The sequence below is a fragment of the Cajanus cajan genome, chromosome 2 (genome assembly GCF_000230855.2).
Source record: "Cajanus cajan strain Asha chromosome 2, NIPB_CcT2T_4, whole genome shotgun sequence".
Taxonomy (NCBI): domain Eukaryota; kingdom Viridiplantae; phylum Streptophyta; class Magnoliopsida; order Fabales; family Fabaceae; genus Cajanus; species Cajanus cajan.
In genome coordinates this window covers 67,787,779-67,811,357 of record NC_138518.1, presented here as the reverse complement: position 1 = coordinate 67,811,357, position 23,579 = coordinate 67,787,779, and the positions used below count along the sequence as shown (strand labels likewise).

Here is a 23,579-nt window from a genome sequence, read left to right as displayed (position 1 = left end):
ATAGAGTGGAGAATTATAATAATACTAGTATAACTTTTACCAAGTATTACATGACTCAATAATTTTATATTAAATGTAAATTTTATAAATTCAATCATTAGATTGAAAGTTGATATCACTTTATATGTTTATATCAAATTTTGTTAAAATTGAATAATGTAATCAAAATATTTATATTTTAGTATATATACACACACAAATAATATATAAATATAAAAAATAAAAATAAAATTTTAATTTTAATAAATTAAAAAATACAAATTAATTGTTTTAATAATTAAATAGTTTAAATTATAACAATAACTAAGTAACAAACTTTAAATTATTCATTCAATTAAAAATATAATTTAATTCTTAATTTTTCTATTTATAAGTTTTTTTCATTTATTATTTTTATATATTATTTATACTATAATATAATAACTAACCTATAATTTAATTTACTTAAAATATATAAGTAAATTAAAATTAAAAAAAATGTGATTGATTTTCACAAGGTTACTTAAATCCGACAAAATTTGCTAGAGATGAGTTTTAAAAATATAAATTTATTTATTTAAAATCAAATCCAAACCAAGGAAAAAGTAAAATCCATCCTTGACTAGTTTCATTGTTATCCTTACTAAAAGATAAAATAAGAAAAGTTAGAAGGTTTAAAAATATATTTTAACCAACTTTTCATTAAAATGTGTATCTTAAACCAAACCAAGTTTTTATTAAAAAAAAGATTTTAATAATGTTTTTATTAAAATAATTCATTTTAAACTATAACTATTAAAAGATAAAATAGATATTAAAATTAAAAAATTATTTTAACTAAATTTTTGTTAAAAAAATGCATTTGCATATTTTTCGATGCTACTTTATTTTATTTTATTTTATATAAAAAAAATTCTTTATTTTAGTTTTTAATAAAAACTTTCAATATATTAATTCCTAAATCAGTACGTTTAAACACTAGATAGCAAGACTTTAATTTCTATTGATAAAAAAAAATTATGATCACCCTATTCGAGGTGAATATTCAATTTTACACCACGAATAACCTATAGTCATTCAACTCATAAAATATAATACATTAAATACAAACGTTATTACAGTTGTTCAAGTCATCCTTGCTTTTTATTTAATACTATATATTAACATTAATAACATTAAATACATATATCACTCTACCCCATAATGATTATATTTTAATATTTTTATAAATATATTATTTTTTATACAATTTTATTAAAATAGTACGTTTTTTTATTAAATATATCTTTTAATTATAATAATTTAATAATTTATAAATGGATAAATTTTTTAAAAATACTATTACATTGAAACATAATTCATTTTGAAGCAGTTTTCAAATTCTAAAACTACAGACTTTGTGCGATGGAAGGAGTACTACACATGTTCAAGTCTATTTTGCTTTAATTTAATAATATATCTTATATTTAAGTATGTTTTTAGTTCAGGTGGAAGAGTTTTGATTTTATTCTTTATAAAAAAATTTATTTGATTTTCAGTTTTTAAATTTGTAACCATTGTTTTTTGTAACACTCCAATTTTTTTAAAAGGTATTTTTGTAATTAATGGCATTTTGTAATTTTAATAAAGGAATAAGGGTATTTTTGTAATTTTATTATTAATGGCATTTTCGCAATTTTATTAAAGTTTGAGGGGTAAAATGGTAACTTGGAACGGGCTGTTCCAAAATTGGAACGGGCCGTTCCAAGCAAATAAAATTTACTGAAATTTCAAGTTGAGAACGGACCCAGAACGGGACGTTCCAACAAGGAGAACGGGCAGTTCCGGAGGGAGAACGGGTCGTTCTGCTGAGATTGAGAACGGGCCGTTCTGGTTTCAGAACGGGCCGTTCTGCTTTTTGGGAACAGGCCGTTCTGATTTTGGAACGGGCCGTTCCAGTTGAAAATTTTGCCCACGTTTGAAGGATCCGGAACGGGCTGTTCCGAAATCAGTACGGGCCGTTCCGGGTGCGTCAGATTGCCTATAAATAGAAGGCAGGGGGCTGTGAAAAATCATACAGCCAGAAGTGGAAATTTAGAGAGAGAAGAGAGAAGAGAGAGAGAGAGAGAGAGAGAGAGAGAGAGAGAGAGAGAGAGAGAGAGAGAAGAGAAAGAAAGAGTGAAAGAGAGGGAAATAAAGAGGAAATCCAGAGGGGGGAGGTTCTGCTCAAGTTTTAGCTCCTACTTATCCAGGTAAGGGGGAGGAGAACCTTATCTCTTTAAATTTTATATATCCTTATGTTTATTTAATTATGTTATTTTCTCGATCTAGTGAGGTGTCCCTAACCTCATTTATTTGCTTAACCTTTGATTATTTTTGTCTATAATAATTATTAAGGTGTTCATATTTTATATTGTTTCATTATTTTATAATGATTGTCATTTTTATTTATGTTATTGGTACTATTAATATATTCTTTTTACGTAAATATATTTATAATCAATTATGATATAGTTTTGTTAAAGTCTCTTTGACTCATATTATTATTATTTCTTCACAATATTTATGAAAATAAATATTGTTCTATGACCATAGAAGATAAAGTTTGAATTATTTGTAGCTGGAGGTTTGACCTTGGGGATTTAAATGAGTAAAGAAATGAAGGTGAAATATCCTATTGTTGGTTAAGGTGAAATATCCTTTTATTGGTTGATATTTTGATGATGCTCATTTATCCTGACTAGTCACTACAAGTATAATTCAAATTTTATTGTATCATGAAAATCTAATATATGAGTTGTATATATATTTATATTTATATATATACATATATATATGTTTAATATTGATTACAAATAATTCTGTTTATTCTTTTGAATTATTGTATTTATTGGATATTGTTCTTACTCCTCTCTTTTCTTTATTTTTATAAATTAAATATATTACAAAATAGATGGATCTACTTTGGATTCCAGATCATTTTGCAGTTGATATAGCTGTGGTATTCCTTGGAAGGAATTGGAATGTGGAGGCTATTTGATGAATCTATTACAATTTTTGTAAATTTATTTTCACTATCAATGTAAATATTGTAATAAAAGTGAAAGAAAAATATATTGTGTAAAATAATACATTATTGTAAATATTTTAGAACGATATATCATGTATTAAATTCACAAAATATGATTGTTCTTTACCTTTATCTTTATTAAAAAAAAATATATTATTAACGATATAATTGTGAAAATATTATATAAGAAAATATATAATTATTATTATATAAATTGGGCGTTAGAATTGAGGGTTACATTTTTAGTGACATAAAATAAATAAATTTTGATTTTGACTTCTGCAAAATATTTTTCTTTAATTTTTATTATTTAAAATTTGAAGTCACTATAATTTTGGTCCCTACTAACTATTTTAAGGCGTATATATAACATATAATATAAGGATTATATATATATATATATATATATATATATATATATATATATATATATAATTAGAAGCGTTACATGAAAATAAAATATCCTAAACATTTAGGGATGACAACGGGACGCGTCAGGTATGTGTTTTATGATACCCGTTCCCGTCCCCGCGGCTCAAACTCATCTCTATCCTCGTACTCGTACCTGTTAGGCATATAATTTTCGCCTCATCCCTATCTCCGTCGCATATCGGGTATACTCGTACCCGTACCTATACCTGTCAATTTCTATTTTTATTTTGCAAAAAAAATATACAATATTTTTAAATTATTTTTCTATTATATTACAATTATAATTAAGTTGTTTCTCTATCTCATATTTTAATAAAGAAACTTCTTAATAATTAAACAACTATAAATGTTTCATATTATAATAAATAATTACACATAATTAAATATTAAAATTATTTAACACAATTAAATCGAGGGTAGATATTAAATCGGGGATGGGGCAGGTAAGTATATACCCATACCTGATTTAATATATCGGGTTTTACCCGTATCTGGTCAAATCGGGTATTCCTTGTCAAAATCGAAACGGCTTCGAGTATTATTCACGGGTACGAGTTTATTTGTCATTCCTACAAATAGTTGTGAGTATTGAGTATTACTTAGAATGATCGCATAATCTTCTAATAAACACACACATACACACATATGAATATATATATATATATATATATATATATATATATATATATATATATATATATTTATTTATTTATTTAAAAAAGGTCACATAATAGTATGGACTAAAATAATAGTTTTCAATTTTAGAGGATGGAAAACATATTTGTAGAGATCAAAATTAAAATATGTTCATTTTGTAAGGATTAAAAATATATTTAACCTTATATTTTAACAACTAAGGAGTTTACCTCAATTGGTTGAATAATGTTTGAATTGTGTAATTCCTTACTTAGCATCAAGTTCGATTCTAATTAATCAAGAAAATAATAATAAATTTTTAAAATTTATATTATTTTATACCACCAATCCAATCACAATCATAGTATTATGACATTTAAGTAGTGTTTTTTAAGTTAAAAACATTATTATGCATAGTATTAATGTAATTTTTTTATTATTGGTGGGAATTCAATTTTTATTTATTTATAGTTTTATTACCAAGTAACCAAGGTGTATTGATAATCATCCTTAAAAGTGTAACGACTCGATAGATTACTATATTTAGTATAGTATAGTTACTATGCAACATAAAACATAATAGAATTCAATTATATTAGGATTTTCATGCAATAGTCACCTGATTATTCATGTAATAGATGTATGTATAGGGACAGAAGGAAAAAAAATAATTCCTGCTTATAAATTGGATAACATAAATTCCCTTATGAGGTTATATAAAATCTCTATGCATATTGTTGGGATACAAACAAGTCCCACATTGATAATATAAGATAAGAAATAATAACTTATATAACACAAACATACTTCAATGATAGAAAAGCTTTTTAGGTGATGATAAAAAACAAAACCGTGAGGGCTTAAGCCCAAAGCGGACAATATCTCATCATTGTGGAGTATGTTTGATTAATAACCTTATAAAATAAAACTTATAAAATATCCCCTCAAGCAAATACTATAAAATAACCCCATCACATATATACAATATACATTAACTAACCCTATTGTGTACAAAGTAACCCTATTGTTGGTCAAGTGTTTATACAAACCACACTACACTAGGGTAGTATCACAAAACTAGACCATCATCAGCATGACCCTCCACAAGTCAATCAAACTATCCAGCTAATCTTGTTTTGTTTCTATATGATTAATTATTGCAGTCCAACAACAAGAAAAATAATGGGTAAATTTATGAAAGAATCAATATAAACAACTTAAATAGAGAACTAGCTTAGTCACCACATTAATCCTAAATAATTCACCACTTATTCATAAAACCAACAGGTAGAAAATCAATTAACAACTAATCATCATATATAAACCACTTATAATGGATGATAACAATTATTTAACTCCAAACACAACAAAGAAATAGCTAAATATCCGATAACAACTGAACAATGGAATAATTGTTAAACATCTAATAACAATTGCTAAACAATTAAGCAACTGATTTGTCGTCACACATATTTACCTATAGAGATCTCCTACAACAAAGGTGAGTGGTTTAAGTGATTTGACCTTATTGAATCACAACGATTGATATAAAACCAGAAATAACAACTAGTATAAAACTAGAAACAACAGTTAACACGGTGGTTAGATTAATTTCTTAGGTTTTGTCACTCAAACTATAAAATTCGAGTACTACAGTCAATGTAGAACAACTTGAGAAAATTACATTATTAATGTAATCTATAATAACAAATTACTTTAATAAATTACAATATTTCATATGTTTATTTTTCATTCATAAACTCATTAAAAAAGGGACAATTAATATAATAATTCTTATTTAAAAAAACGTGTGTGTGAAAATAAATAACATGTAGGTTTTGTGGTATAAAACGGTTGCATAAAATTCATGATTACTTCTAAAAATAGGATATTTAGTTTGGTAAAATATATTATAAAAATAAGGTTAAATCTATCTGTAATTAGATTTAGTTTAGTTTGGTCAAAGTTTGTGATTTAATTGTGAAAAATTCGATGCAAATACACTATGTTAAAATATTTTGATCTTTGATTTATATATAAGATCATCAACTTGAAATATTTAAGCCCTAATAATAATAAACAAAAAAGTCTTGGCCCATGTAGTTATAGGTAAAAACATCTTTATTAAATCTATAAAACCCCCCATTAACATCTTTAGAATGGTCATTCATATAATTTTTTTTATTATTTAATTGTTTAACTAATATTACTTTATTTCATTTTAGTGTTGATTTCAAGCCAAAGCTATCGTGTCCGTTATTGTATGCAAAGTAGCATAAAAAGAAATAAATGAAAAGGAATTGAAAAGTAACATATAAAAAACGACTTAAATTGGATCATCGCATCTTTGTAATATTATTATGAAGAAGAAAAAAAATTAAAACACAGGAATCAATTTTTATTCTGGATAACAAACCAGACTACACTAAATGCCAAAACGTTTGTAAGAGAAAAATTCATAACTGTCCATTTAAGAACAAAAAATCTCAGAAGAAATGGGATTTAATGGAAATGGTTGGTCCCAAGCATATCTGAATTTGATAGCCTTTCCATATATAGGTTGACCACCATTTACAAGACAAACATTGTTTGAGACTTTCAAAAGTGAAGGCTTTACGGGTTCAACAGATTGAAATCCTTTGCAATTCAGCTTCACATTCGTTTGAACACATGGACACTTATTGATTATAGTTACACTCCATTCTGGCTTTCCATGCACTCTAAGTCTTGTTTGAAATTGACTTACGGAGAGATCTTTCAGGGAACATTGGCAATATCCTAGCATCAAAATGATGCACAAGACAAGTTATCAATTATAATTCTTAAAAAATAAAAATAGGTTTAGATATATTCTTGGTATCTAAAGAACTTTTAGTCTCTATAACTTTCTATAATTTTAAAAATGTATTTTCTTTTCTCATGCAATCAATAATATAACTCATCAACTCACTTATAGTGTCCAATTGAGACATTTATTTAACATTGAATTTAATATAATATTTTTTGTTAACAATAAAACTAATAGATGAATTTTGTATAATAATATTTGATAATTTTACTAACGACATTTAAATATAGAAATTAAAATAAGATTTTTTTAAATTACATAATTAAAAAAAATTAATTTTAAATTTAAGGAACTAAAAATAAGTTTACCTTAGAGATTTAAAAATATATTTAAAGAAAAAATATTTTCATATATAAGAAGGAAACATTACCTTGAGAAATGAGTACAAAGAAGAAAATTATGCCAAGAATCTTAGTTGAATCTGTGACACCCTTACTACCCCAACACATATATTGTAATAAATCTTTCTTTTACAGTAAAAAGGGTTCACATGAGAAACTTCAAACAACCACGTTAGCAGAAATATAACATATAACACACAAGAGTTTTTACAAATTGTTTTTAAAATAATATTACAGTACCAAATTCACACGAATATTTCGCTCCTAAAAATCCTTTGCCCCGATGTCACAATATCAGAGCATTTCCCAAAATAAAACTGTTGGCATCCTATATGCCACTTGCAGCCGGATCTTCTCCACCTAAAATATCCACAATTTATACGGTGAGAAAAGAAGATATCTATATGCAAAGTACATCCAAACACACCATGTTAAAATCTCATCATATTTTCTTTATTTAATAAAATATTTACAAGCATGTATCATAATTTATCAATCCATCACAATCCATTTAAATTTTATAATTAACACTATCATTTTTACCTTTCCTCATTCACATCAATATAACAATTATCTCAACATCTATAATTCATGCCAATTTCACAATTAACACTATGCCAAGACCTCGCCATATCTGACACAAGTGATACAGGTTAATTGCCTCACTCAACCCACACCAGACCAGGGTCATGCCCTCCCTGTAGCATCACTTACCCAGGGGCCATGCCATCCCTAGTCTTTTGGTGTGAGGAAACACAATCACATTACAATCAATATAATCTCTTGCAATTAACCCCATGTCAGGGCTGCCATAAACGACATAAGTGGTGTGTGTTAATTGTCTTACTCATCCCACACCATGCTAGGGTCACGCCCTCCCTGTAGCACCACATACCCAGGGGCCGTGCCATCCCTAGTCATCGATGTGAGACACCACAATCACAATCAAAATCACATTCATACATCAATATCATTAATTCTTAACAAGTAATATAGCAATAACTTTCATTAATATAATAATCAATAGAATAATTAATATAAACAGTAAAACCCCTCATTATTCCAAAATCTAGCTCACCGCATTTTCCTTACAATTCATTCTTCTTCACAGATCATCATTCCTACACTTAGGCATATTTATAAACCTCAACACAGATAATTTTAATAGAACCAATAATTCTCCAAATCAAATAATTGTAAAATCAATCATAATCCTAAGGAATTCTTCCTCTACCCAATTCCCTCATGTACTATACATATAAATAATTCCCTTTTCCCCCGTACCTGAATAGATAGGAACTTGGGCAGAACCTCCTCCTCTCTTTCCTTAGACAGTAACTGGAACTAGGGCAGAACCTCCACTTCTCTCCTTAAACAATAACCGGAACTAGGACAGAATCTCCTCCTCAAGATTCCTCTTTCTCTCCCTCCTCTTTCTCTCTCTCTCTCTCTCTCTCTCTAAAATTTGTCACCCTTCACAGTTATAATTTTTCACCCCCCATGCCTCCTATTTATAGGCAATCTGGGTTACCCGGAACGGCCCGTACCAATTTCGGAACGGCCCGTTCTGGAACCTTCGAATCTGTGCAAAATTTTCAACTGGAACGGCCCGTTCTAAAATTGGAACGGCCCGTTTCCAAAAAGCAGAACGGCCCGTTCTAAAACCAGAACGGCCCGTTCTCCCTCCGGAACGGCCCGTTCTCCTTCCGGAACGGCCCGTTCTGGGCCCGTTCCCAACTTAAAATTTCAGTATCTTTTTATTGCTTGGAACGGCCCGTTCCAACTTTGGAACAGCCCGTTCCAAGTTACCCATTTACCCCTCAAACTTTAATAAAACTGCAAAAATGCCATTAATATTTACAAAAATAGCCCTAAAACTTAATAAATTTACGAAAAGACTCAATAATAATATTAAAATAATAGGGTGTTACAATTCTCCCCTCCTTTTAAAAATTTCGTCCTCGAAATTACCTGAAGTAAATAAAAATGGATATGACGCTCTCATCTTCTCCTCTAGTTCCCAAGTAGCACTTTCTGGTGTAGCTCCTCCCCAAATAACTTTCACCAAAGGAATTTCTTTACCCCTAAGTTGCTTTACCATTCGATCCTCGACTCTCACAGGGGTTGCTTCCACCGTTAGATTCTCTTTAACCTCAATATGATCCGATTCAATCACATGTGAAGGATCATGGACGTATTTTCGAAGTTGAGAAATATGAAAAACATCATGAAGATTTGACAGATTAGGAGGCAAAGCAATTTGGTAGGCAACATTACCGACTCTTTTTAGAATTTGAAAAGGACCAATAAATCGAGGAGTAAGTTTTCTAGATTTTAATGCCCTGCCAACCCCAGTCCATGGAGTGACTTTTAAGAACACATGGTCACCTTCTTGAAATTCCAAATCCTTTCTCCTCCTGTCAGCATAATTTTTCTGTCTATTCTGAGCTGTCCTCATCCTTTCTTGTATCAATCTAACCTTTTCAGTGGTTTGTTGCACAATCTCAGGTCCTAAGATGATATTATCACCAGGCTCGCACCAACACAAAGGAGTCCTACACCTCCTACCATACAAGGCTTCATAGGGTGCCATACCTATGCTAGAGTGGTAACTATTATTATAGGTAAACTCTATCAAAGGTAAAAGACTATCCCAACTTCCCCCTTGGTCCAACACACAAGCTCTAAGCAAATCCTCTAAAGATTGAATAGTCCTCTCAGTCTGACCATCAGTTTGAGGGTGGTAAGCTGAACTAAGTCTCAGTTGGGTTCCCAAAGCTTGTTGTAGGCTCTCCCAAAACCTAGAGGTGAATCTAGGGTCCCTGTCTGAAACTATGCTAGATGGTATCCCATGTAATCTCACAATCTCATCAATATACAATCTAGCCAATTTTTCTAGAGAATACTTAATGTTAATAGGTAAGAAATGTGCACTCTTAGTCAGCCTATCAACTATAACCCAAATGGAATCATGTCCTCTCCTAGTCCTAGGCAAAGCAACTACAAAATCCATGGAAATGCTATCCCATTTCCACTCGGGTATACTCAAAGGCTGAAGTAGTCCTGAAGGTTTTTGATGCTCTATTTTAGCCTTCTGACACACTAAACAGGCACTCACAAATTCAGCTATATCTTTCTTCATCCTAGGCCACCAGAATATCTTTCTAAGGTCATGATACATCTTAGTTGCTCCTGGGTGAAAACTAAGCTTGCTCCTATGACCTTCCTCTAGGATCAATCGTCTAAGCGTAGGATCACTAGGCACACATACTCGGTCTTTAAATCTTACCACTCCATCTACACCCAAGGTAAATTCTCCTTCAATCCCTTGCCCTATAGCATCACGTCTAGCTACTAGAAATGAATCCACTATTTGTGCTTCTCCAATTTCCTTCAACAGCTCACTAGTCACCCGAGTCATACCTAGTCTCACACTACTATGAGTCACCTCACAAGTCAGACTTAAGTCTCTAAATTGTGCCAAAAGGTCCATCTCCCTAATCATAAGAGAAGACAACTGCAAAGATTTCCTACTCAAAGCATCAGCTACCACATTAGCTTTTCCTGGATGATAACTAAGATCAAAATCATAGTCCTTAAGGAACTCCAACCATCTCCTTTGCCTCATATTTAATTCCTTTTGATCAAACAAATACCTAAGACTCTTATGATCACTAAACACTTCAAATTTTGAACCATACAAATAATGTCTCCAAATCTTAAGTGTGAACACCACTGCTGCTAATTCAAGATCATGGGTGGGGTAATTCCTCTCATGTATTTTTAATTGCCTAGATGCATAAGATACGACCTTTCCTTCTTGCATTAACACTCCACCCAAACCCATCTTAGAAGCGTCACAATAAATCACAAAAGTCTTGCTAAGATCAGGCAATACTAAAACAGGTGCACTAGTCAATTTTTCCTTAAGGGCTCGGAAACTATCCTCACATTTACTATCCCATACAAACATAACTCCTTTCCTAGTCAAACTTGTCAAGGGTAATGCTAACTTAGAGAATCCTTCTATGAATCTTCTATAGTATCCAGCCAATCCAAGGAAACTCCTGATCTCACTAACTGACTTAGGTGTCTCCCAATTAAGCACAGCCTCAACCTTAGATGGATCCACTGCTATTCCCCCACTTGAAATTACATGTCCTAAGAAACTCACCTCCTCAAGCCAAAAGTCACACTTAGACAATTTAGCATAAAGTTGTTTCTCCCTGAGGGTTTGTAGTACTACCCTTAAGTGTTCTTCATGCTCCTCTTTAGTCTTAGAATAAACTAGTATGTCATCTATGAAGACAACTACAAATTTATCCAAGTACGGATGAAGAATCCGGTTCATGTAATCCATAAAAATTGCAGGAGCATTCGTCACACCAAAAGGCATTACTAGGTACTCATAGTGTTCATAACGGGTCCTAAATGCTGTCTTAGGTACATCTTCACTCTTAACTCTAATCTGATGGTACACTGATCTAAGATCGATTTTACTAAACACACAAGCACCTACCAACTGATCCATAAGATCATCTATCCTAGGCAACGGATATTTGTTCTTAATGGTCACTTTGTTCAACTGGCGATAATCTACACACAACCGCATACTACCATCCTTCTTTTTGACTAGAAGTACGGGTGCTCCCCAAGGTGATACACTAGGCCTCACAAACCCCTTTTTCAACAAGTCTTCTATTTGTTTCTTTAGTTCCACTAACTCTATGGGTGACATCCTGTAAGGTGCAATAGAGATAGGTCCTGTTCCTGGAACTAAATCTATGGAAAATTCTACTTCTCTTCTGGGTGGTAAGCTAGACACATCAGAAAAGACATCCGAAAAGTCACACACAACAGGCAGTTCATTTACCAAAACATTTTTCTCGGAATTCAGAGAAGCTAACAACATGTATACTTGGGCATCTTCTTGCAAAGATACCTTAACTTGGTTGGCAGTCAAATAATCCTTACTCACTTTTTCAACAGACTCCCCAAAAATAATAGATTTACTAGCACAATTCAAAAGGACATGATTGGAAGATAACCAGTCCATACCCAAAATAACATCTAGTTGACTTAGAGGTAAACAAATTAAGTCAACCATGAAATCTCTACCTTCAATAGTCAGAGGACACTTTGAACAGACATCAGAAGTGATTACCGATTCACTAGTGGGTGTTTCGACAATTAACTCAAAAGACAAGGAAGAGACAGGTAATTTTAGTTTAGACACACACGCATGTGATATGAAAGAGTGAGTCGCACCAGAATCATATAAAACGGTTAAAGGAGTTCCATTAATGAAACACATACCCTGAATTAAGTCTTCGGATTGAGTAGCTTCAGCACCAATCAAAGCAAATACTCTTCCTGTGGTTCGAGGTTTGCTAGCGCTTCCTCCAGCCTCTGTTATTTCTTTCCTACTCTGAGGGCATTCACTAGCTTTATGTCCCTCTGCTTTACATTTGAAGCATATCATTATCCTTTGCATCCGACAATCAACTGCCCTATGACCTGGCTTTCCACATTTAAAACAGTTGTTGTGTGGAACAAAACCCACACTTCCCCTTCCAGAAGTTTGGCTAACCATTGGAACTTGGCTTCTTTGTTGCGTAGAACCTTGATGATTCACCTTAGAACTTGAGTCCCCTACAAACTTGGTATAAGGTTTATTCTTATTAGCTGAACCAAACTTAGTATTTCTCATCGGTCCTCCACTCTTATAATGAGTTACCCTAGCTCGGTTGTCCTCATCAAATACTCTGCACTTGTTTACCAATTCATGGTAGTGAGTAATCCCTTGATAATTGAACACTTGTTTGATCTCAGGGCGAAGACCGCTCACAAACTTCACGCATTTGTCCTCCTCATTGTCTACACCATCATACATAGAGCAAAATCTAACTAAGTCTTCAAATTTAGTCACGTATTCAGCCACAGAATTCTCTCCTTGTTTCAATTCTAGGAATTCCACCTGTTTCTTATGTCTCACATCTCGGGGAAAATATTTCTCCAAGAACAGCCGCTTGAAGTTATCCCAGTTTACTTGAGTTCCCGCAGCCATCATTCTTTGCAAAGCACCTTGCCACCAGATGCCAGCCTCTCCAGAAAGCATAAAAACGGCCAAAGTTACCTTCTGTATCAAAGGACATCCCATAGCTTGGAATATCTTTTCAATTTCAAAAATCCAATCAGCAGCTCCATCAGGATTATAGCCTCCACGAAAGCTTGGCGAATTATTTCGCTGAAATCTCTCTAGCCAATCTATCTCTGGTCGTTGGTTCAGATTACCAATAGCCTGAGCCATCGCTTGCAGAGCATCAGCGATTGCACGATCGTTTCTACCTCCTGCCATTGTTTTTCTGTCCTCCCAGAAAAGTTAACAATCATACTCTAAAACAACAAATTTAATCAATCGTTTATATCAATAAATTCAACAATCAATTTACTACACCATTCATCTACCAAACAAGCATAGCAGACTCATAACTTACGGCCGATTGAATCGACATGCTCTGATACCACTAAATGTGACACCCTTACTACCCCAACACATATATTGTAATAAATCTTTCTTTTACAGTAAAAAGGGTTCACATGAGAAACTTCGAACAACCACGTTAGCAGAAATATAACATATAACACACAAGAGTTTTTACAAATTGTTTTTAAAATAATATTACAGTACCAAATTCACACGAATATTTCGCTCCTAAAAATCCTTTGCCCCGATGTCACAATATCAGAGCATTTCCCAAAATAAAACTGTTGGCATCCTATATGCCACTTGCAGCCGGATCTTCTCCACCTAAAATATCCACAATTTATACGGTGAGAAAAGAAGATATCTATATGCAAAGTACATCCAAACACACCATGTTAAAATCTCATCATATTTTCTTTATTTAATAAAATATTTACAAGCATGTATCATAATTTATCAATCCATCACAATCCATTTAAATTTTATAATTAACACTATCATTTTTACCTTTCCTCATTCACATCAATATAACAATTATCTCAACATCTATAATTCATGCCAATTTCACAATTAACACTATGCCAAGACCTCGCCATATCTGACACAAGTGATACAGGTTAATTGCCTCACTCAACCCACACCAGACCAGGGTCATGCCCTCCCTGTAGCATCACTTACCCAGGGGCCATGCCATCCCTAGTCTTTTGGTGTGAGGAAACACAATCACATTACAATCAATATAATCTCTTGCAATTAACCCCATGTCAGGGCTGCCATAAACGACATAAGTGGTGTGTGTTAATTGTCTTACTCATCCCACACCATGCTAGGGTCACGCCCTCCCTGTAGCACCACATACCCAGGGGCCGTGCCATCCCTAGTCATCGATGTGAGACACCACAATCACAATCAAAATCACATTCATACATCAATATCATTAATTCTTAACAAGTAATATAGCAATAACTTTCATTAATATAATAATCAATAGAATAATTAATATAAACAGTAAAACCCCTCATTATTCCAAAATCTAGCTCACCGCATTTTCCTTACAATTCATTCTTCTTCACAGATCATCATTCCTACACTTAGGCATATTTATAAACCTCAACACAGATAATTTTAATAGAACCAATAATTCTCCAAATCAAATAATTGTAAAATCAATCATAATCCTAAGGAATTCTTCCTCTACCCAATTCCCTCATGTACTATACATATAAATAATTCCCTTTTCCCCCGTACCTGAATAGATAGGAACTTGGGCAGAACCTCCTCCTCTCTTTCCTTAGAGAGTAACTGGAACTAGGGCAGAACCTCCACTTCTCTCCTTAAACAATAACCGGAACTAGGACAGAATCTCCTCCTCAAGATTCCTCTTTCTCTCCCTCCTCTTTCTCTCTCTCTCTCTCTCTCTCTCTAAAATTTGCCACCCTTCACAGTTATAATTTTTCACCCCCCCATGCCTCCTATTTATAGGCAATATGGGTTACCCGGAACGGCCCGTACCAATTTCGGAACGGCCCGTTCTGGAACCTTCGAATCTGTGCAAAATTTTCAACTGGAACGGCCCGTTCTAAAATTGGAACGGCCCGTTTCCAAAAAGCAGAACGGCCCGTTCTAAAACCAGAACGGCCCGTTCTCACTCTCAGCAGAACGGCCCGTTCTCCCTCCGGAACGGCCCGTTCTCCTTCCGGAACGGCCCGTTCTGGGCCCGTTCCCAACTTAAAATTTCAGTATCTTTTTATTGCTTGGAACGGCCCGTTCCAACTTTGGAACAGCCCGTTCCAAGTTACCCATTTACCCCTCAAACTTTAATAAAACTGCAAAAATGCCATTAATATTTACAAAAATAGCCCTAAAACTTAATAAATTTACGAAAAGACTCAATAATAATATTAAAATAATAGGGTGTTACAGAATCAGCCATTTCAAAAACATGTAAATGCAAGCTTAAATTCTTGATTTCCCTTAGACAAGGTATCACATTGATGTGTTGCATTATTTATAGATGAATTATTGTAAAATAAAAAACTTTTCATTTTATTTGAGGTGTTAAGAATATCATATTTTTTGTAAAAAAATAATAATATCATATTTATGAAAGATCAGTTTTGTAAGACAATGAAACTGAAATTTAAGAACCATAAATTATTCATAATATTAAAATACAGAAACGTCGTATTAATTTGGTAAATATGATTTTTTTAATAATTGTTATTTGTTTTTATTATCGGGAGAAGTAGTAAGCTATATTTTGCTTTATTATTTCTTTCTTAACCTAAACCATCTATTTGAATGTTTAATTGTTTTAGATTTGATAAAAATTTATTTCTTAGGCATTTCCTAATCTTAGCTTAGCTCAAAACTTTTTCTTTTTCATTTTTTAAGTAAACCTCGGCTTGGTAAATTAAAAAGTATACATGTATAATAATTGTTACAAAATTATTTTGTGTCTACTTTTTTTTTTCATTCATTAATAATATTTTTCTTTATAAAAAATGAAATGATGAAAAAAAATAAACACAAAAATATAATATTTCTCTCTAAACTTTTTATAATAATTTTTATTGTACATATAAGATTACTCCAAATTAAAAACGAGACAGAGTATAACATTGATACGTTGCATTAGATGGATTGTTGTAAAATAAAAAAATAAAATAAAAAACTTTTCATTTAATGTGAGGTGTTAGGAAAATCATATTTAGGAAACATCAGTTTTGTAAGACAATAAAATTGAAATTTAAGAAACATTAATTATTCGCAATATTAAAACTGAAATTTAAGAAACATTAACTCAAAACTTTGTTTTTTTTTCTTTCAATTTCTATTAAAGTAAACCTTGGCATGGTAAATTAAAATGGAGAAAAAGTATATGGACTATCCGGTATTGTTTGATTTTTTTTTTTAAATTTCAAAACTTGTTTTCAATATATGTTTTTGAAATGTATTTTCAGTATAATTTTTTGAAATAAAAGAAAAAGAAAAATTGTTAAAACAATTTCAAATGTTTATTTTTTAAAAATTGTTCATAATTTGCCAAAAAAAAAAAAATTCATGTAAGATATCAACATTTGTAAGTATTGTTGAAAAAGTCATGAATATGTCATCAAAATATTTAATTAACTTCTTTTATTGAGCGGCTGAATCGCCCAAATTAAGTCACGAATACGATAATAAATGTCTTTTTTTTTTCCGTTCCTTTTATTTAATATTTAATTTTTTGGTATTTATTTACTATTTAACTAGTATATTAATCTGTGTAATACACATATATGTTTATTATATATAATTTAATTAAAATTTATATAAATTATATTAAAAAATACCATTTGAATTTATAAATTATATTTAAAATAAGTATCATAAATATTTTTAAACATATAAATTATATTTTAGATTTATGATAATAATTTATATTGTAAAAAATATTTATTGATAATTTATTTTGAAGTATTAATATTTAATTAATAAATAATTATAAAAAAATAAAATAAAATTAGATAAAAAAAATTAAAAAAATTTCTACAAATCATCTTGTTGAAAAAAAATTTCTAAAAATACCCTTGCATAAAATAGAGGTTTTTGTTTAAATATAAAGGTTGATGTTTATTAGCTTTTAAGAGAAGGAAAAGTTAAATCAATGACCATATTGAAAATATTTTGTGGAAATTTGTTTCTGGCAAGAAGATTTTTAATTTTTTTTAAAACTTCGTATCAAATTTAGCTTTTATTTATTATAATTATTTATGAATTAAATTTTAATATTTTAAATCAACTTCTATATATAAAACATAAATGACTATCTTGAACAAGAGTATTTTTAGGGATTAGAGAGAGTTTTTTATTAATTATTGTAACTTTATGTCAAATTTAATTTTTATTTATCATAATTATTAATGAATCAAATTTTAATATTTTAAAATAAACTATCAATAAATAAAATAATATTGTACTACAATATAAATTATATATCATAAATTTAAAGTATAACTGATATATTTAAAATTATCTATTTATTCAAATTTTAAATATATTTTATATATTCAAATATAATATTTATTTATATACATAATTTATTTTGAATTTTAATCATATATAATAAATATTCAACTTATGCATTGTATAGATTAAAATACTATCATTATATAAATTAAAATAATAAATATTTTAACCAAATAAATTTAAAACTAAGACAGATTTATTGTTATCAACTAAATGAACTATTTTTTTTAAAAAAAATTTGGCAAATTAGGTACTTGAATATTATATATAAAAACGAAGATATTATATAAATATAATAAATTTATTATTATCAATTAAATTAACTATTTTTCTAATTTTGGTGAATTAAATAATTGAAGTTTACATAAAGAATGAAGTAGTAGTTTATTAAGGAAGGAGAAAATAAATTTTAAAAATAATTACAAATAATAAAGATCTTCCTATCCTATTTTGTTGAGGTTAAAGTTATAATTTTCAAAGTTACTATTATTCTATAATAAAGGAACCAAAATTGTATATTGTTATTACATAAAATCTCCTACTTTCTTTACCTTATACTAACACTTTTATTTATTTGAAAAATAATACAATGTCATCCCTATAAGAAAGGTTACATTAAATGTTAAAAAAAGGTGTTAATATGTAATTCTGATTTATCTAACTTAAAATAAAGATATTTACTCTCTTAATTTTAAAAATAAAAACTTATGTTCTACAATTAATTTAAACTTATTGACTTTTAAATGTTAACATAGACCAATTACTTTTCATCGTAATGACATTGACATTTTAAGATACAAAATAAAAAATATATAAATAAAATTTAATAATAAAATAGATATCAATTACATATTAAAATAAATACAAATTAAGATTTAATTCGGTACATTTATTTGCCACAACGTCTAAAGGAACTTATTTATTTTTATTCATGTTGTATATATAAGTCTCAAGGACTTATTAGCAAATTTTTAACTTTAATTTTATATATTTATATTTTTTTATTTATTAAAATACTATTTCTCTCCTCAACATACAAAAATCATGTTTATATTTGAAATTTAAAAAGATAATATTTTGTTTTTATTTTTCACTAATGTCTTAAGATTTCAACTTAAACTAATATGACTTGACCACATATATTAAAGGACTATCTTATGTGAGAATGTTTTTTTAGAGATTTCTCTTTATCTAAAGGGTTTATAAGTTTTTCATTCAATTAGATAGTTTTTATGAATTCTTTTAATTTCTTATCAAAATTAATTTTATCTATTTATAAAATTTAATTTTCTAGAAGAAATTTTAATATTTAAAATAAATTATAATGAATAATCTTATAAAATAATATAAATTATTCATCATTAACTTAAATATAATTTATTTAAAATAATTATTTATTCAAATATTAAATATACTTTATATATTTAAATTTTAATTATATATAATAAATATTTAGTCTTGAGACAGAGAGGTAGACTTGATATTCTCATGATTGATTTCTATCAATGTTAAAATAATATTTGAGCAAAAGTCATGACTTGCAAGTATATATTAATTTTTAATTATAAGCTTTGTGATACTGCATAAACCATGTCCACATAAAAAAGAAAATGTACAAACTAAAATATAGTAGTACTAAACTAATTATGTATAAAATAATATGTGACTTGGACATTTTTTACTTAAAAAAATTATATTATTTTTACACATATATGATTAAAGAAAGTAACGTAGTTTGATCTTAAAAAAGATAAACTTATTTAATTACTTTAAAATATTACAAAAGATTTTTTTTTATTTATAATTTTACCAAATTTTAAAACTTCAAAAAAAAAAAAAAAAAAAAGAATAGTGACAAACAAAAGTCATTATATCCATGTTGCATGATGTTTATTAATGTGTGTAACGATTCGACATGTTCATACGCTTAACAACTGAATAACAAAAAAAAAAACATAAATTTAATTACTTAGAACTAACATGTAAATAGTTCTAAAATATTCATGCAACAACATATATATATATATATATATATATATATATATATATATATATGTAGAGGAATAATAACTGAAAACATAAATATAAATTTCTTAATGTGATATCCTAAATCCTACATACACATATACATCTATCTAATTATAAACATAAATCTTAAATTATTGATCAAACAATTACTATACACAACTGTCTCGGAACAACTTCAAAAAATATCGTCATCTTTAGCATGATCCTCAAAACTCAGTTCACTTCTTGTCTAATCGTGTCTTACTCCTATATTAATATATCATTATAGTTCAACAATAAAGAAATACAAGTGTAAACTTGTAATCAAAAGAAACAACATCACATAAAAAGATTAAACTAATTATATAGACAACCCAATCAACACCACACAATATCAACAGTAACATAATTTAACAACAACAATACAGTGCATCATCAACTCAACTTGGACCACCACTAAACAACTCACTATTATGTGAACTTGGCATCTATTCAATATTCAACATGGTTATTGTAACACCCCAATTTTTTTTAAAATGTACTTTTGTAATTAATGGCATTTTGTAATTTTAATAAAGGAATAAGGGTATTTTTGTAATTTTATTATTAATGGCATTTTTGCAATTTTATTAAAGTTTGAGGGGTAAAAGGGTAACTTGGAACGGGCTGTTCCAAAATTGGAACAGGCCGTTCCAAGCAATAAAAATATACTGAAATTTCAAGTTGAGAACGGGCCCAGAACGAGCCGTTCCAACAAGGAGAACGGGCCGTTCCGGAGGGAGAACGGGCCGTTCTGCTGAGATTGAGAACGGGCCGTTCTGGTTTCAGAACGGGCCGTTCTGCTTTTTGAAAACGGGCCGTTCCGATATTAGAACGGGCCGTTCCAGTTGAGAATTTTACGCATATTTGAACGTTCCGGAACGGGCCGTTCCGAAATCAGTACGGGCCGTTCCGGGTGCGTCAGATTGCCTATAAATAGGAGGCAGGGGGCTGTGAAAAAAAATCATACAGCCAGAAGTGGAAATTTAGAGAGAGAAAGAGAAAGAGAGAGAGAGAGAGAGAGAGAGAGAGAGAGAGAGAGAGAGAGAAAGAGAAAGAAAGAGGGAAAGAGAGGGAAAGAAAGAGGGAATCCAGAGGGGGGAGGTTCTGCTCAAGTTTTAGCTCCTACTTATCCAGGTAAGGGGGAGGAGAACCTTATCTCTTTAAAATTTTATCTACTCCTATTTTTATTTATTTATGTTATTTTTTATGTATATTTATTTAGTGGGGTGTCCCTAACCTCATTTATTTGCTTAACCTTTGATTATTTTTGTCTATAATAATTATTAAGGCGTTCATATTTTATATTGTTTCATTATTTTATAATGATGGTCATTTTTATTTATATCATTGGTATTCTTAATATATTCTTTTTACATAGATATATTTATTGTAAATATATTTATAATCAACTATGTTATAGTTGTGATATCTTGGACTCGTTTTGTTGTTATTTCTTCACGTATTTATGAAGATAAATATTGTTCTATGGCCATAGAAGATAAAGTTTGAATTATTTGTAACTGGAGGTTTGACCTTGGGGATTTAAATGAGTAAGAAATGAAGGTGAAATATCCTATTGTTGATTAAGGTGAAATATCCATTTATTGGTTGATGTTATGATGATGCTCATTTATCCTGACTAGTCACTACAAGTATAATTCAAATTGTATCATGAAAATTTAATATATGATCTGTATATATATTATATATATATATATATATATATATGTTTAATATTGATTATAAATAATTCTGTATATTCTTTTAAGTTATTATATTTATTGGATATTGTTCTTACTCCTTTCTTTTCTTTGTTTTTATAAATTAAATATATTACAAAATAGATGGATCTACTTTGGATTCCAGATCATTTTGCAGTTGATATAGCTGTGGTATTCCTTGGAAGGAGGCTATTTGATGAATCTATTACAATTTTTGTAAATTTATTTTCACTATCAATGTAAATATTGTAATAAAAGTGAAAGAAAAATATATTGTGTAAAATAATACATTATTGTAAATATTTTAGAACGATATATCATGTATTAAATTCACAAAATATGATTGTTCTTTACCTTTATCTTTATTAAAAAAAAAATATATATATATATATATATTGTTAACGATATAATTGTGAAAATATTATATAAGAAAATATATAATTATTATTATATAAATTGGGCGTTAGAATCGGGCGTTACATTAAGTGGTATCAGAGCAGGTCGATCCAATTGGCCGTGAGTTATGAGTTTACCGTGCTCATTTGGTAGAGTTTATAGTTTTAGCGAATGAATCCAAGAAAGTTTTGAATGTTTTGATAAAAGGCTCAAGTGTACATCTCTGTTATTTTATTTTACATGATTTGGAAGTTATAAATTATTCCTAACTAGGAGGCACTGCCACCTTTACTGGAATCAATTTATATTTCCTTTATTACTTTTAAAATCTTATTATATGATTTATTATATTTGATGCTTATATATTGATTTTTATGGGATAGATAGGTTGAATAAGGGTTTTATTTTAGCTTCTAAGTTCTTTGTGCTAAATATGTAAGTTATTTTGGTTTAGGATTGTAGGAAGAAGCTTAAATAATGGTTTGAAAGTGTTTAAGGTATTTTTGTGGCTTTAGACTTTGGTGCGCTCTTTTGGCTGATCAATACAGGGAATGTCTTAGCTGCTGTTTTGTTGTGCCAGTACAAATATTATATTGATAGAGTTGGATTTTATGATCTTCATAAAGTTGTAGTCTTGGATGTTAACTTTTAAAGGGCACCAAAATCAGGTACAATGGAGATTAGAACTTTCGTTATGACTATTTTAGTAAACAAAGGTCTAGCTGTTAGCGCAGATTATATCTATTACAATTTTTGAAAATTTTAGCTAAGTATATGATCATTTTAGAATTTCAAGTCTTCATAAGAGTGATAGCTTATCCTGTTAGCTTTCTTTTGGTGATAGGTTTGAGATCATTTGGATGATTATAATTTTCTATGTATCATTTTCGTTGATAGTTGTTAAAGGGATATATATGTTATCATATGATGTTTGTGAGTTATTAGGAAATCAATTTTATTCTGATATTCTGAGGTGTTGTATTGTGGATCAAAAGTTTCTTTAAGGTTGTATGATGTTATGGGGAAAAAGGTTGTTCATGTACAGGTCATACGTAGTAAACGGTAATTGATTCATACATGCTTAAGGATGGTATATATGAAGGATTAAAGTAAGTATTTTGATATGATTTGATATGCATGTATGTTGATATGTGGATAGATAACTTTAGGGATCAAGTAATGAATATTTGTGTGTTTAGTGAGATTGACCTTAGGATGTGATATCATCATATTGGAGTTAAGGGTGAAGATATATCCAAGACAACATTACGCTAAGTTATCTAAGTATGAATTTTTATTGTATAAAGTGAATTTTCTAGGTCTTGTAATTTCTAGTGGAGATATGATATAGATCTATCTAGAAATTGTATTTAAGTGGGAGATACCTAAGTCAATTAGTGAGGTTAAGAGTTTTCTTGCATTAACTTATTAATATAGGAGATTTATTGAGGAAATTTCTAAGATATCATTACTTTTGTTTGGATTCACCAAAAAGAGAGAGTTGCCTTTATGGAATAGTAAGTGAAGGTAGTTTTCAAACTCTTAAGGAAATATTGCTTAGTGTTAAGATTATCGGATTTTAGTAAGTGTTATGTGTTATATAGTGATGCTTCGAAAACGGGTTTGAGTG

General features: G+C 29.5%; 1 protein-coding gene across 2 annotated transcripts; it reads right to left on the bottom strand.

Moving 5' to 3' along the window:
* Positions 1-7,489: 7,489 nt before the first annotated feature.
* LOC145954493 (uncharacterized) lies at positions 7,490-9,855 on the bottom strand. Of its 2 annotated transcripts, none has more exons than XR_014431730.1 (2): positions 8,570-9,242; positions 7,490-7,645 (listed from the first exon to the last, which is right to left on the bottom strand). XR_014431730.1 is itself a non-coding variant. In XM_083068800.1 (2 exons), the coding sequence occupies exons 1-2, from the start codon at positions 9,741-9,743 to the stop codon at positions 7,614-7,616; spliced, it is 519 nt and encodes a 172-aa protein (XP_082924926.1). In that variant the 5' UTR covers positions 9,744-9,855; the 3' UTR covers positions 7,490-7,613. The 2 variants fall into 2 exon arrangements, 1 of the variants encoding a protein (XP_082924926.1); XM_083068800.1 differs by lacking the exon at positions 8,570-9,242 and adding an exon at positions 9,257-9,855.
* Positions 9,856-23,579: the final 13,724 nt, after the last annotated feature.